Below are 13,238 nucleotides of genomic sequence, written 5' to 3' on the forward strand. Positions count from 1 at the left end.
AATAATTATAAAAATAAAAAAAGATTCCTATATCTGTCGATTTTTCCCTTCGTGTAGGTGTTTAAATACAGGACCAGAGGCAGAGATCCAATGCTGTCCTCGGGATCCCAAAATAATTGATGGGACTCTCGAAGTCATAAGGCCTGTGTATCGATTCTGTCAACTGATCATCCAGGGGAGAGCAAGGTGTAATATTGGAACGCGACTTGTAGGATCTGAAATGATCACCTGTCGAGGATCTCGTTGGCCGACTGAAACCCTGTCATGCCAACCCGATGGTAATTATGATCATATTGGTCATGTGACGACCACTATGCTAATGCATCTCACACGTTCTGTTTATTTGTACCTGAGATTGTAATAATCTCACCTCCACTCTCCTTTCCTTTCTGCAATCCAAATGAAGGTATCAAGAATAATCAAACGCTGCAGTGGAACGTTTCCCTTTCTGAGGATGCAGGTAAATGTGCCAATTGACATAATCAGCACGAGGACCACAGTTCAGCCTCCTCTCTATGAAGTGCGAGCAGGACATTGCATTGTGTGTATGTCCTTTGGACAATATGTAATATGATCAGGTTCGCTTTTAAAGTGGGAAATCAGTATTTGGTTCCTAATTGTTGTAAGTTTATCTTCCACTAATTATTCCCATTCCCAAAGGGCCTCTGTTTTTTGGGGGGTTTTTTTCAACGAATGATTGCCCTGAGCGTGACTTTAAGTACCTTGTACTGAAAATTCCTCCATTTGGTGTTTCACCCTTTTTAGTGAATTTTTGGTGCATTAGTTGAAAAATATTTCCTTGTGGTCCCAATTTCTCCCTCCACCCTACCCTACTTGCCCTCTCAGGATGATTACCTCCACCACCAAAGGTGGATGGAGGTTATGTGTGCACCCCTGTCTGTCTGTCACCATTGGGAGATAGGGCCAAAAACGGTACATAGCAGGATATTTCAAAAAGTTATGGATGGATTTGGACGAAACTTGCTAACAGGTTGTGGGTGTGACAAGGAAGAATCGATTCAATTTTGGTGAAGATCTGAACATGGATTCGGATAGGAGAATTATTTAATTTTTAAGTGATTCTTCAACATTGGGAGATAGGGCCAAAAACGATACATAGCAGGATATCTCAAAAACTTATGGATGGATTTGGACGAAACTTGCTAACAGGTTGTGGGTGTGACAAGAAAGAATCGATTCAATTTTGGTGAAGATCTGAATATGGATTCGGATTGGAGAATTATTTAATTTTTTAAGTGATTCTTCAACATTGGGAGATACGGCCAAAAACGATACAAAGCAGGATATCTCAAAAAGTTATGGATGGATTGGGACGAAACTTGTTAACTAGTTGTGTGCATGACAAGAAAGAATCTATTCAATTTTGGTAAAGATCTGAATATGGATTCGGATAGAAGAATTATTTAATTTTTTTTAGTGATTCTTCAACATTGGGAGATAGGGCCCAAATCGATATATAGCAGGATATCTCAAAAAGTTATGGATGGATTTGGACGAAACTTGTCAACAGATTGTGTCTGTGACAAGAAAGAATCGATTCAATTTTGGTGAAGATCTGAATATGGATTCGGATAGGAGAATTATTTAATTTTTTAAGTGATTCTTCAACATTGGGAGATAGGGCCAAAACGATACATAGCAGAATATCTCAAAAAGTTATGGATGGATTTCAACGAAACTTGCTAACAGGTTGTGTGTGTGACAAGAAAGAATCGATTCAATTTTGGTGAAGATGTGAATATGGATTCGGATAGGAGAATTATTTAATTTTTAAGTGATTCTTCAACATTGGGAGATCGGGCCAAAAACGGTACATAGCAGGATATCTCAAAAAGTTATGGATGGATTTGGACGAAACTTGTTGGACAGGTTGTGTGTGTGACAAGAAAGAATCTATTCAATTTTGGTGAAGATCTGAATATGGATTCGGATAGGAGAATTATTTAATTTTTAAGTGATTCTTCAACATTGGGAGATAGGGCCAAAAACGATATATAGCAGGATATCTCAAAAAGTTATGGATGGATTTGAACGAAACTTGTCAACAGATTGTGTGTGTGACAAGAAAGAATCGATTCAATTTTGGTGAAGATCTGAATATGGATTCGGATAGGAGAATTATTTAATTTTTTAAGTGATTCTTCAACATTGGGAGATAGGGCCAAAACGATACATAGCAGAATATCTCAAAAAGTTATGGATGGATTTCAACGAAACTTGCTAACAGGTTGTGTGTGTGACAAGAAAGAATCTATTCAATTTTGGTGAAGATCTGAATATGGATTCGGATAGGAGAATTATTTAATTTTTAAGTGATTCTTCAACATTGGGAGATCGGGCCAAAAACGATACATAGCAGGATATCTCAAAAAGTTATGGATGGATTTGGACGAAACTTGTTGGACAGGTTGTGTGTGTGACAAGAAAGAATCTATTCAATTTTGGTGAAGATCTGAATATGGATTCGGATAGGAGAATTATTTAATTTTTAAGTGATTCTTCAACATTGGGAGATAGGGCCAAAAACGATACATAGCAGGATATCTCAAAAACTTATGGATGGATTTGGACGAAACTTGCTAACAGGTTGTGGGTGTGACAAGAAAGAATCGATTCAATTTTGGTGAAGATCTGAACGTGGATTCGGATAGGAGAATTATTTAATTTTTAAGTGATTCTTCAACATTGGGAGATAGGGCCAAAAACGATACATAGCAGGATATCTCAAAAAGTTATGGATGGATTTGGACGAAACTTGTTAACTAGTTGTGTGTGTGACAAGAAAGAATCGATTCAATTTTGGTGAAGATCTGAACATGGATTCGGATAGGAGAATTATTTAATTTTTAAAGTGATTCTTCAACATTGGGAGATAGGGCCAAAAACGATACATAGCAGGATATCTCAAAAAGTTATGGATGGATTTGGACGAAACTTGTTAACTAGTTGTGGGTGTGACAAGAAAGAATCGATTCAATTTTGGTGAAGATCTGAATATGGATTCGGATAGGAGAATTATTTAATTTTTAAGTGATTCTTCAACATTGGGAGATAGGGCCAAAAACGATACATAGCAGGATATCTCAAAAACTTATGGATGGATTTGGACGAAACTTGCTAACAGGTTGTGGGTGTGACAAGAAAGAATCGATTCAATTTTGGTGAAGATCTGAACATGGATTCGGATAGGAGAATTATTTAATTTTTAAGTGATTCTTCAACATTGGGAGATAGGGCCAAAAACGATACATAGCAGGATATCTCAAAAAGTTATGGATGGATTTGGACGAAACTTGTTAACTAGTTGTGTGTGTGACAAGAAAGAATCGATTCAATTTTGGTGAAGATCTGAACATGGATTCGGATAGGAGAATTATTTAATTTTTAAAGTGATTCTTCAACAAGATACGGCCAAAAACGATACAAAGCAGGATATCTCAAAAAGTTATGGATGGATTAGTACGAAACTTGTTAACAGATTGTGTGTGTGACAAGGAAGACTCGATTCAATTTTGGTGAAGATTCGAATCCGCATCCAGCTAGTAGAAAATTTTAAGTGATTCTTCATCATTGAGGGATATGGCCAACCAGGTGGAGGTATGCTCTCAACTGAGTACCGTTCTAGTTTCTAACTGAAATGATTTTTGTGCATTAGATATGCAGGAGGAAGATGGAGGAAGACTAATTTTTCGAGCAAAACATTTGAGGGAAGCTCGGATCACATGGCTCGGTTCTGCTGTTCGGGAATCACTATTCCTTTGCTATACGGGAAAGATATACTGGCGACTGAAGGTGGGTAGTTCACATCTTGCATATTGTTTGTGTTCTCCTTTCAGAGGAAGAAATAAAACCAATATGGTGATGCTGGTGTGGTTTAACTGCAGGTGCTCATGGAGAACACATTTATTGAGAAGGATGGAAGGGACAATCATGACTGTATGGAGTTGTTTGTGGAGAGTAAAGTAAGTTTCTAAAAGACATGCTTCTTATACATTCTTCATTTGAGTTGATTCTTCTGATATTGTAAAACAATCATTTGAGAAAATCAAATTGCCTATATGCATTTCCCAAATGAAAAACAACCCGAGCATTTTAAAGTTATGATCAAATTAGTCAACTGGAATGGAATTCGGTAGAGCACATACTTCTGTCAAGCAGTACAGTTTACATTTTGTATCCTACTGTTAGGCCGGATCTGCATCCGGACCTTAACCAAAATCGAATTGGCTCTTGTCACCGACCCAACTCATCCAAGTTGGGTACTTTGGTTTTATCACAATCCGTCCAACGTTTTGAAACATCGTTTTTGGCCCTATCTCTCAATTATAAGATTCACTTTAAAAATCCTCAGATCCGAATCTTCACCAAAATCGAATCAACTCGTCCCTGTCACAGACCCAATCTTGTCCACCAAGTTTCGTCTGAATCCATCTATAACCTTTTGAGATGTCCTACTAAAAGACAGACAAACACACAGATAGACATACATGGGTGAAAACATAACCTCCGTCTCCCTTCGGTTGCAGACGTAGCAAAAAAGTCACAAATGCGAAGTTTGAATTATCTAGATTTTAGCTCACCTGGAACATCATTGAGGTGAGCTTATGGGATGGGGCATCGTCTGTCCATACATAAACACTTGCAACTTATTCTCCGGAACTGCTGAGGGGATTGTGAACAAATTGGCTAATATGATCTTTGGTGTGGTGCAACTCAAGTTTGTTCATGCCATACTCCCCCTCAATAGCCTGGTGTTGGCTTAACGGTTAGGGTGTTGGCTTAACGGTTAGGGTGCTGGCTTGGGATTCTAGGGTCCTGAGTTCAAGTCCTGTTCAGTCGTTGAATTAACACCAGGTGGGGACCAACTCAGCTTGTCATCCCTCCGAGGTTGGTGAAATGAGTAACCACCTTACTGGGATGAATGAGTTATTTGAGTGCCCTGCGTAGGAGTGATGCCCCAACCAGGATTGTGCCCAATAGTCAAGAAATTGCTTCAGCAGCCATATGCATCTGATGATGCAGGAGGGAACATCATCATCATCATCATCATCATCATCATCATCCTCCCCTTCAAGTATAAGTAGGTCATTGTGCAATTTAAGGTCCCAAAAGTTCTTGAATTTCAATGTATTTTAGTCATCATTTTGGATTACAGGAAAACCTTTAATAATCCCCATTTCTCAAACCGTGCAACTGATCGATGCTAAACTTTAAATTTGTGATCAACTACCCAAGGGAAATATAGTTTGTTAACAATGGCGTTATTAATCACGTGGTATGGCAGCCATATTAGATCACAAGAAAACCTTCAATTTTTTTCTTCTCTGAAAGCATTTATCTGAATGATGTGGAGCTTTAAATATGTGTTCGACTCCCCATGGGAAACATTGTTTGTTATCAATGATGTCATGTGGTATGGCAGCCTTATTGGATCATATAAAAACCTTTAAAAATCCACCTCTGAAACTGCTCAAACTGGAACGGCTCAATGGTGAAGAATCACTTCAAAATTAAATAATTCTCATATCTGAATCCATATTCAGATCTTCACCAAAATCGAATCGATTAGTCCTCGTCACACACCCAACCGGTCCACCAAGTTTCGTCCAAATTCGTCCACAACTTTTTTAGATATCCTGTTCGCAGACATTTTGCTACCTCAGAGACATGCTGAATGGAGAAGGTGGATCAGACTCGGCAACGGTTGCAAGAGTGAGATGTGCATGGAAGAAGTTTCGGGAACTGAGTGGCGTGCTGACGAGGAAGGGAGTGTCGTTGAAGCTGAAGGGAAAGGTGTATGCTGCATGTGTGAGAAGTGTTAAGATTTATGGGAGCGAGACATGGGTAATGAACGTAGAGCAGCAAAGAAGGCTGGAAAGGGTGGAAATGCGAATGGTTCGTGGATGTGCGGAGTATCGTTGAGAGAGAGGAAGACAAATGATGAATTGCGAAAGATGATGGGAATAGAGCCTGTGATTGATGCTGTGAAGAGGAACAGGTTGAGATGGTTTGGTCATGTGTTGAGGAAGGATGAAAGTGACTGGTTGAGAAGAGTGATGGAAATGAATGTAGAAGGAAGTAGAGGATGGGGAAGACTGAGAAAGACTTGGCTAAAGATGGTGGAAGAAGAAATGCGGGCAAGGGGTTTAACAAGGGGGATGCAGAAAATAGGGCAAAATGGAGAAGATTGTCATGGGGACCACAAGGCTAACCCCTGCTCGAGCAGGGAAAATTGCCTTAAAATGCCTGTTGTTGTTGTTGTTGTTGTTTGCAGACAGTCAGACAGTCAGACAAACAGACAGACAGGGTGAAAACATAACCTCCATCCACCTTTGGTGGTGGAGGTAATTATCGAGGTAGAATTTTACACGTGTGATCGACTACATAGGAAATATACTGTAATTTGTAAACAATTATGATTGGTCACGTGGTCTGGCAGCCATATTGAATGAAGGCAAAAACCTTTAAAATCATCATCTCTGAAATTGCATTGAAACTGTTCGAAGCAAAACTTAAAATATATGATCGACTACCTATGGGAACGTTAGAAGCTGATCTGAAACACAATATGGCCACGAGTGACGTCATAATACAGAAAGTGGGCAATATCTCAAAAATATAAATTTTAGACACCTTGGAGTTGTACCTTATAAATGAGGCTAATTTGGACACAACAGGAAATGACATCATTATACCGGAAGTGGACAATAGCTCAAAAACTAAGGCGAGAGTTGCACTTCTGTGAACATCAAGTCAATACTACCGGACTTAAAATGTGTTTTAAATCCAGATCTTATTTTTACCCTTATCCATCCGTCACTTCACTTTTTGGCAACCAGCCAGGTGAGCTACAGGACCATTTGGCCCTCTATTTTTATATTAGTTTGCTACCTGGGTACCACTGAAAATCTGTTTGAGCTACTCAGTAAAATATTTTACATTTTTATTTCCTGTAAATCCACAATATATCCGAAGTAGTCCAGCCTATAACACTATAACAGTGTGTGTGTGTGTGTGTGTGTGTGTGTGTGTGTGTATGTGTGTGTGTGTGTGTGTGTGTGTGTGTGTGTGTGTGTATGTGTGTGTGTGTGTGTGTGTGTGTTTACACTTTTTAAAGTATAAATCCTAATATACTTATGTTATGAGTTCAGGTTATTATGGCAGTTTATTCATTACTTAAGCTGCTAGCCTTCACTCTTTTTTATATCCTTTCAATGTTTTTCCCTCCAAGTTTTTAAACACTTTTTAAAATCATGTGTGCAATAATATACTTTATTACTTTGCTTTTATTGCGATCTCAGTTTCCTTCCTCTCCTAATGCCCCTCCCTCAAACCCTTCAACTTTCACCAACATGTACCAAACTAGAAGCTTGAACTCCATCTGCAGTTCCACGAGTTCAGCTTCATTTTCCTAACACAAGTGGACGAAAAACGCAATCTGTACCGGCTGCTGTTGTAGTGAAGAATGAGATCGATATGCACTGCTTAATCACAACTGATTTTGTGAGGGATAGTGAGCACGAAAGGTACCGTGAGTTTGAGGGGTGAGCAATATGGTTGGTGGTAATACATGACAAGGGAATGAACAATTCCCATTGATATTTACGAAACAATATGAACAAAAATGAAAAGATGAAAACGGGATTTCAAGCAGGTGTGTGAAGGTGTATTCTCCGTAATATCCAGAGCTTCACATACACCTGCTGAACAGCACACCACTGGCTGTTTTTGCTGAGTGGTAAAAGATAAAAAGTGATTCCACATTTCCTTTGGAAACTAATGGAATGATAGAAGTGCAAACTGGGCCTGTGTTTTTTTTCCGATTATTAAAACGTGGATCTCCATTCGATCTCGTCATTGCAATCGTATCACTTAAAAACAGGGGATTTGCTCCTTTCCTTTGCTTTGGGATTAGGTATGTACAAGTGGATTAATGTAGCTCATCAGATTGCAGCATAACCTGGTTATGTGCTTAACCTCCGTTCAAAACACGTGTGATGTTGCTGGTGTCTTTTTGCCGATGCTGTGGTGGTAAAATGGAGGTCAGACAATCGAATTCAGCAGAAGTTTTGTTGCCAAATAAAAAAGCCACTAAACAACAACAGAGCCTTCAGAAAGTATTCACACCGCTTGACTCTTTCACATTTTGTTGTCAAATCCTGAATTTAAAATGGTTTACATTTAATTTTTTTGTCACTGATCTGCACATAATACCCCATTATTGTTGTCAAATATATTGTCAAAGTGGAATTTTTAATTTTTAACAAAACAATTAAAAATGAAAAGCTGAAATGTCTCGAATCAATGAGTATGCTCATGTTAAATAAACGTGAAAAGTTTTCCAACCCGCCATGATGCGAGCACATTGACCACAATCCGCAAACCTTGCCTCAATAAATTCATCACGATAGAGTGAATCCGGAAAATCGAAAAGCCGGCAAGGCCCTTCTGTCCATCTAAACTGGAGGTTTTTGGAAGTGCCAAGAAGGCGACTTGTGTTCTACAGTGTACAAGCATACAATTAAATTGAAATAAAATAAAGGTTTTAAAGGCTGTAGGGGAAAAACTTTTCTCGGAACTTTACTGCCATTGATGCACTCTTTTACACCACCTGATTTAACACATCCATCAGAAGGACGTTCAGCCAGAGGATCCATCTGCCACCACCAACCCTTGGACGAATAACAAATTCTTGCCATCTTCAGCCGATTCGTGAAACACTTAGGACAATAAACGGGGGTAGTTTATTAGTAAACATTCTTTTAATTTCTTAAATCATCCTTTAGAGTAAACGTCCTTTAGACTTAAAAAAAAAAATTATCCTACATCAACCGGATACTGAACATGTCCACCTACTTCTTCACCAATGTACAAGTGCTGTCTTACAGCTCTTCCTTTCAACAATCTCTAACCTCACCTTTATTCCACCCCTCCTCTAACGTGTGAAAACGTATCTCTGACTTGAAAATCAAGAAACCCAGTGTGTAATAAATGTTCCGATTTTCATTAATCGTTCAAAACTCCCCCCTCACCCCTCCCACCTCCCCTTCAAATCTCCCACCTCCCCTTCAAATCTCCCCCCTCCCATTCAAAACTCCCCCCTCACCCCTCCCACCTCCCCTTCAAATCTCCCCCCTCCCATTCAAAACTCCCCCCTAACCCCTCCCACCTCCACTTCAAATCTCCCCCCTCCCATTCAAAACTCCCCCCTCACCCCTCCCACCTCCCCTTCAAATCTCCCCCCTCCCATTCAAAACTCCCACCTCACCCCTCCCCATCCAATCTTCCACATCACCCCTCCCCTTCAAAACTAACCCCTCACCCCTCCCACCTCCCCTTCAAATCTCCCCCCTCCCATTCAAAACTCCCCCCTCACCCCTCCCACCTCCCCTTCAAATCTCCCCCCTCCCATTCAAAACTCCCACCTCACCCCTCCCCATCCAATCTTCCACATCACCCCTCCCCTTCAAAACTAACCCCTCACCCCTCCCACCTCCCCTTCAAAACTAACCCCTCACCTCACCCCTTCCCTTCTAATCTTCCCCTCACCCCTCCCTTTAAAATTCCCCTCTCCTCCTCAAAGTTCCTCTTAACTCATCCACAAAACTGTTCCCTTCCCCATTCCTCTCTTTTCCAACTCTTTCCTCCACCTTCTCCAATCTTCTACTTCCTTCCACCCACCTCATATTACTCCTCACTCTGCCTCATCCCATCGCCACCGAGCCATTTGTCCTCCTTCTCCTCATCCTGCCCTCTCTCCTTGCTCTTCTGCAATCTCTGACACACTGTCAACTTCTCTCCCTACCTCTTCCTCTCCTCCCTCATTTACCCTCCCCCACCTTACCCTCTCTTGTACCTGATGCTACCTCCTTCCTTCACGGTTTGGACCTCAAACATCCGGGGCCTTCGCTCAAACCTGACCGATTTCTTTATACAGTCGTGGCCAAAAATATTGGCACCCTTGCACTTTTTTCAAATAACTCACAATTTTCTCTAAAAAGAGGTTGAAATTGACAAAATTATTTGGTCTCCACAATTCCTTATTTCACTGTTAATATTACCGAACCTTTGTTTTTTTTATTCAGAACTTAATATATCCTTTTAAAGCAGAAAATTAAAAGAAATGGCATTGACAAAATTATTGACACCCCAGACTTAAGATTTTGTAGCACAGACTTTGGACAAAATAACTGCAGTCAAGCGCTTCCCTATAGCCATGAATGAGCTTCCTACACCTCTCTACAGGCAGTTTGGCCCACTCTTCTTGTGCAAACTACTCCAGTTCTCCCAGATTTGAAGGATGCCTTCTCCCAACTGCTGTTTTCAGATCTCCCTACAGGTGTGCAATGTGATTTAGATCTGGACTCATTGCTGGCCACTTCAGACCAGTCCAGTGTTTTGTCTTGAACCATTTCAATTTCAATTGGTTTGGTTTCAATTTGGTTTCAGACCAGGTCACTCTACTCTGGACATGCTGCTTCTGCTGTCTCAACAATGGATGGAGGTCCTCAATGCCAAACAGGAAATTAGAGCTGTCTCCCTCGACATATCACGTGCCTTCGATACGGTCTGGCACCCCGCTCTGCTCACCAAACTCTCCTCCTTTGGTATCCATGGAAATCTCCACGCATGGCTGGCGGGCTTCCTCTCTCGTCGTAGTCAACGTGTGGCCCTGAATGGGTTTCTCTCATCTCCTCTTCCTGTTCAGGCTGGAGTTCCCCAAGGCAGTGTTCTGGGCCCTGTGCTTTTTCTGGTCTTCATAAATGATCTCTCTGACTCTCTTGAAAATCCTCTCTATCTCTTTGCTGATGACTCCACTCTCTGCCGCTCCATTCCTCATCCCTCAGATCGGCAGTCTGCAGCCTCCTCACTCTCTGCAGACCTGGACAAAATCACAGACTGGGCTAACAAGTGGAACATGTCTTTCAATCCTGACAAATCTCACACTCTTACGATGTCTCTCCGAAAAGACCGACTGGACAACCCTCCCATCCACTTTCTGAATAATCCTCTCCAAGAAGTTCTGTCACTCAAGCTTTTGGGTCTCACTATCTGCCATGATCTTTCCTGGGAAAACCACATTTCCATGCTGGCCTCCAAAGCCAGTCGCCGACTGGGCATCCTCCGTCGTGCGAAGTCCTTCCTTGGCACACCTGAGCTCCTCACCACATACAAGGCTTTCATCCGCAGCTCAATGGAATACTGCTCTCCCCTCTGGGCTGGTGCTCCTGCCTCACACCTAGCTCGTCTTTACGCTGTTGAAACCAAAGCGTTCAGAATCATTGGAATCTCCCACGATGACGCTATCTCCGAGGGCCTTTCACTTACTCACCGCAGGCAGGTTGGTGGTCTTTCCGTCTTCTACCGACTCCTCTCCGGCCTTGCTCCCCCAGCTCTCTCCGGGCTCTGTCCCCCAAATATTCCTGCAGGTCGCACAAGATCTGCCTGCAACCCTCTTATGGTTAAACTGCCAAAATCAAGACTCTCTGCTCACCTTTACTCCTTCATTCCTCTTTTCTCCCGCCTCTGGAACAAACTCCCTCACTCTCTTCAATCCCACTCCTCCCTCCAGGTCTTTAAAACGGCTGTTCACCACCATCTCTTATCTTCCCCAATCCAAAACCTTGATCTTTTCTACCCCCGCTAATTTCACCCCAAATCCACTTTTTTGAGGTGACTTTTGTCTTCTTTCCTGGAAGTCCTTGGTGTCCTTGGGTTTTATACCTATCCTGCCTCCCCCCAGGCCCTCTGCCTCCCACACATCTCCCGATGGCCCTGACCTCAAATGTTGTGTTTGTGTGCTTCCTCCCCTTCTCTCCCCATCTTGTCGACTGCTCCCCTTTTTATATACTTTGTTTGCTTGTTTGTTTGATAAATGTTAGCTCTTTCACGAGCCTCGACACTGTATACAAAAAAAAATAAAAAAAATTAGGGTGCTTTTTGAAGTGCGTTTGGGGTCATTGTCCTGCTGCAAGACCCATGACCTTTGACGGAGACCCAGCTTCCTGACACTAGGTTGAACATTGTGCTCCAAAATGCCTTGGTAATCTCCTGATTTCATGATGCCATGCACACATTCAAGGAACCCAGTGCCAAAGGCAGCACAGCAACCCCAAAACATCACTGAACCTCCTCCATGTTTGACTGTAGGGAAGGTGTTCTTTTCTTTGAAGGCTTCATTTTGTTAGCTCACCTGGAACGAAGTCCCGGGGAGCTTATATGATGGTGCGTTGTCAGTCCGTAAACACTTGCAACTTCTTCTCCGAAACCGCTGAAGGGATTGTGACCAAATTTGGCACAAATGATATTTGTGGTGTTGTGAGTAAAGTTTTTTCATGGCATAAAAAAAAAAAATCGGGGTCTGAAGGGGTCTACCGGGGGTCAAAGTGGATCCTGGTTTGACCTCCACCCCCAACCCCCCCAAAATAGATATTTGCTTTTTTCTCAGCAACTACACACACAATTTCATGAAACTTGACCACAACCTTCATCACCGATGATGTGCCAAAGTATGTTCACGACATATACAAAATCTACCCCTTCAGGTGACTATGGGGGGAGGGGGGAGAGCGTTGCCCCCCAAAATAGGTATTTGCTTTATTCTCAGACTACACTTGCAATTTCGATGAAACTTGACCACAACAGTCACCACCCGTGATGTACCAAAGTTTGTTCACGGCATTAAAAAAATCTGCCCCTTTGGAGGTCTACGAGAGTGTGGGAGGGGGGTGGAGAAGGAGGGCGTTGCACCCAAAAATAGGTATTTTATTCTTTGTTTGTTTAAAGTCTTATGATTATGGTTGTATGATTCCACAGCTGCGCTGTCTTCTAGCAACCATTGAAATTGGTTTAAAATACCTTTAGTCAGTGCAGTACACTGTTTTTTCTACCAGGTGAGTGCCAGGGGTAGGGGAAGGCGGGGCAAGTTGAGCATAGGGGTAAGTTGAGCCACCACCTCCCAGCCAGTTATGAATGAGTCAGACTTTGTGGTGGTGCCATCTATAGATGCCCCATTGCATAACTCCAAATTCTGCCATATTGTTTTCTAAATTGAAACAGAAACCAGTGTTGCAGAGGGAAAAATCCAATTTTCAGCCATAAAAGTAAAAAGGTGTAAAACAGGTAAGTTCACGTTTCTTCCATATGCAGCATAGATATAATATGGATATCAGATGACAATTGTTAGTCCAGGTATGTGTCTCCATTCCTGTCATAGA

The 13,238-nt window shown here is 41.7% G+C and overlaps 1 protein-coding gene across 7 annotated transcripts in view; it reads left to right on the forward strand.

Annotated features, from left to right (window-relative positions):
- Positions 1-8,366, forward strand: part of LOC144888208 (complement factor H-related protein 5-like) — a 121,084-nt gene extending 112,718 nt beyond the window's left edge. For 6 of the 7 annotated variants that reach the window (XM_078781431.1, XM_078781429.1, XM_078781435.1 and 3 more), the window contains 5 exons: positions 58-278; positions 407-460; positions 3,677-3,813; positions 3,906-3,983; positions 7,388-8,366. In XM_078781431.1, the coding sequence (XP_078637557.1) occupies positions 58-278; positions 407-460; positions 3,677-3,813; positions 3,906-3,983; positions 7,388-7,480 (583 nt within the window). In that variant the 3' untranslated portion in view covers positions 7,481-8,366. The remainder of the gene's footprint in view (positions 1-57; positions 279-406; positions 461-3,676; positions 3,814-3,905; positions 3,984-7,387) is intronic. The other variant, XR_013624050.1, reaches the window with a different exon arrangement.
- Positions 8,367-13,238: the final 4,872 nt, after the last annotated feature.

This window comes from Myxine glutinosa, chromosome 7 (genome assembly GCF_964187855.1).
Source record: "Myxine glutinosa chromosome 7, kmMyxGlut1.1, whole genome shotgun sequence".
NCBI lineage: Eukaryota > Metazoa > Chordata > Myxini > Myxiniformes > Myxinidae > Myxine > Myxine glutinosa.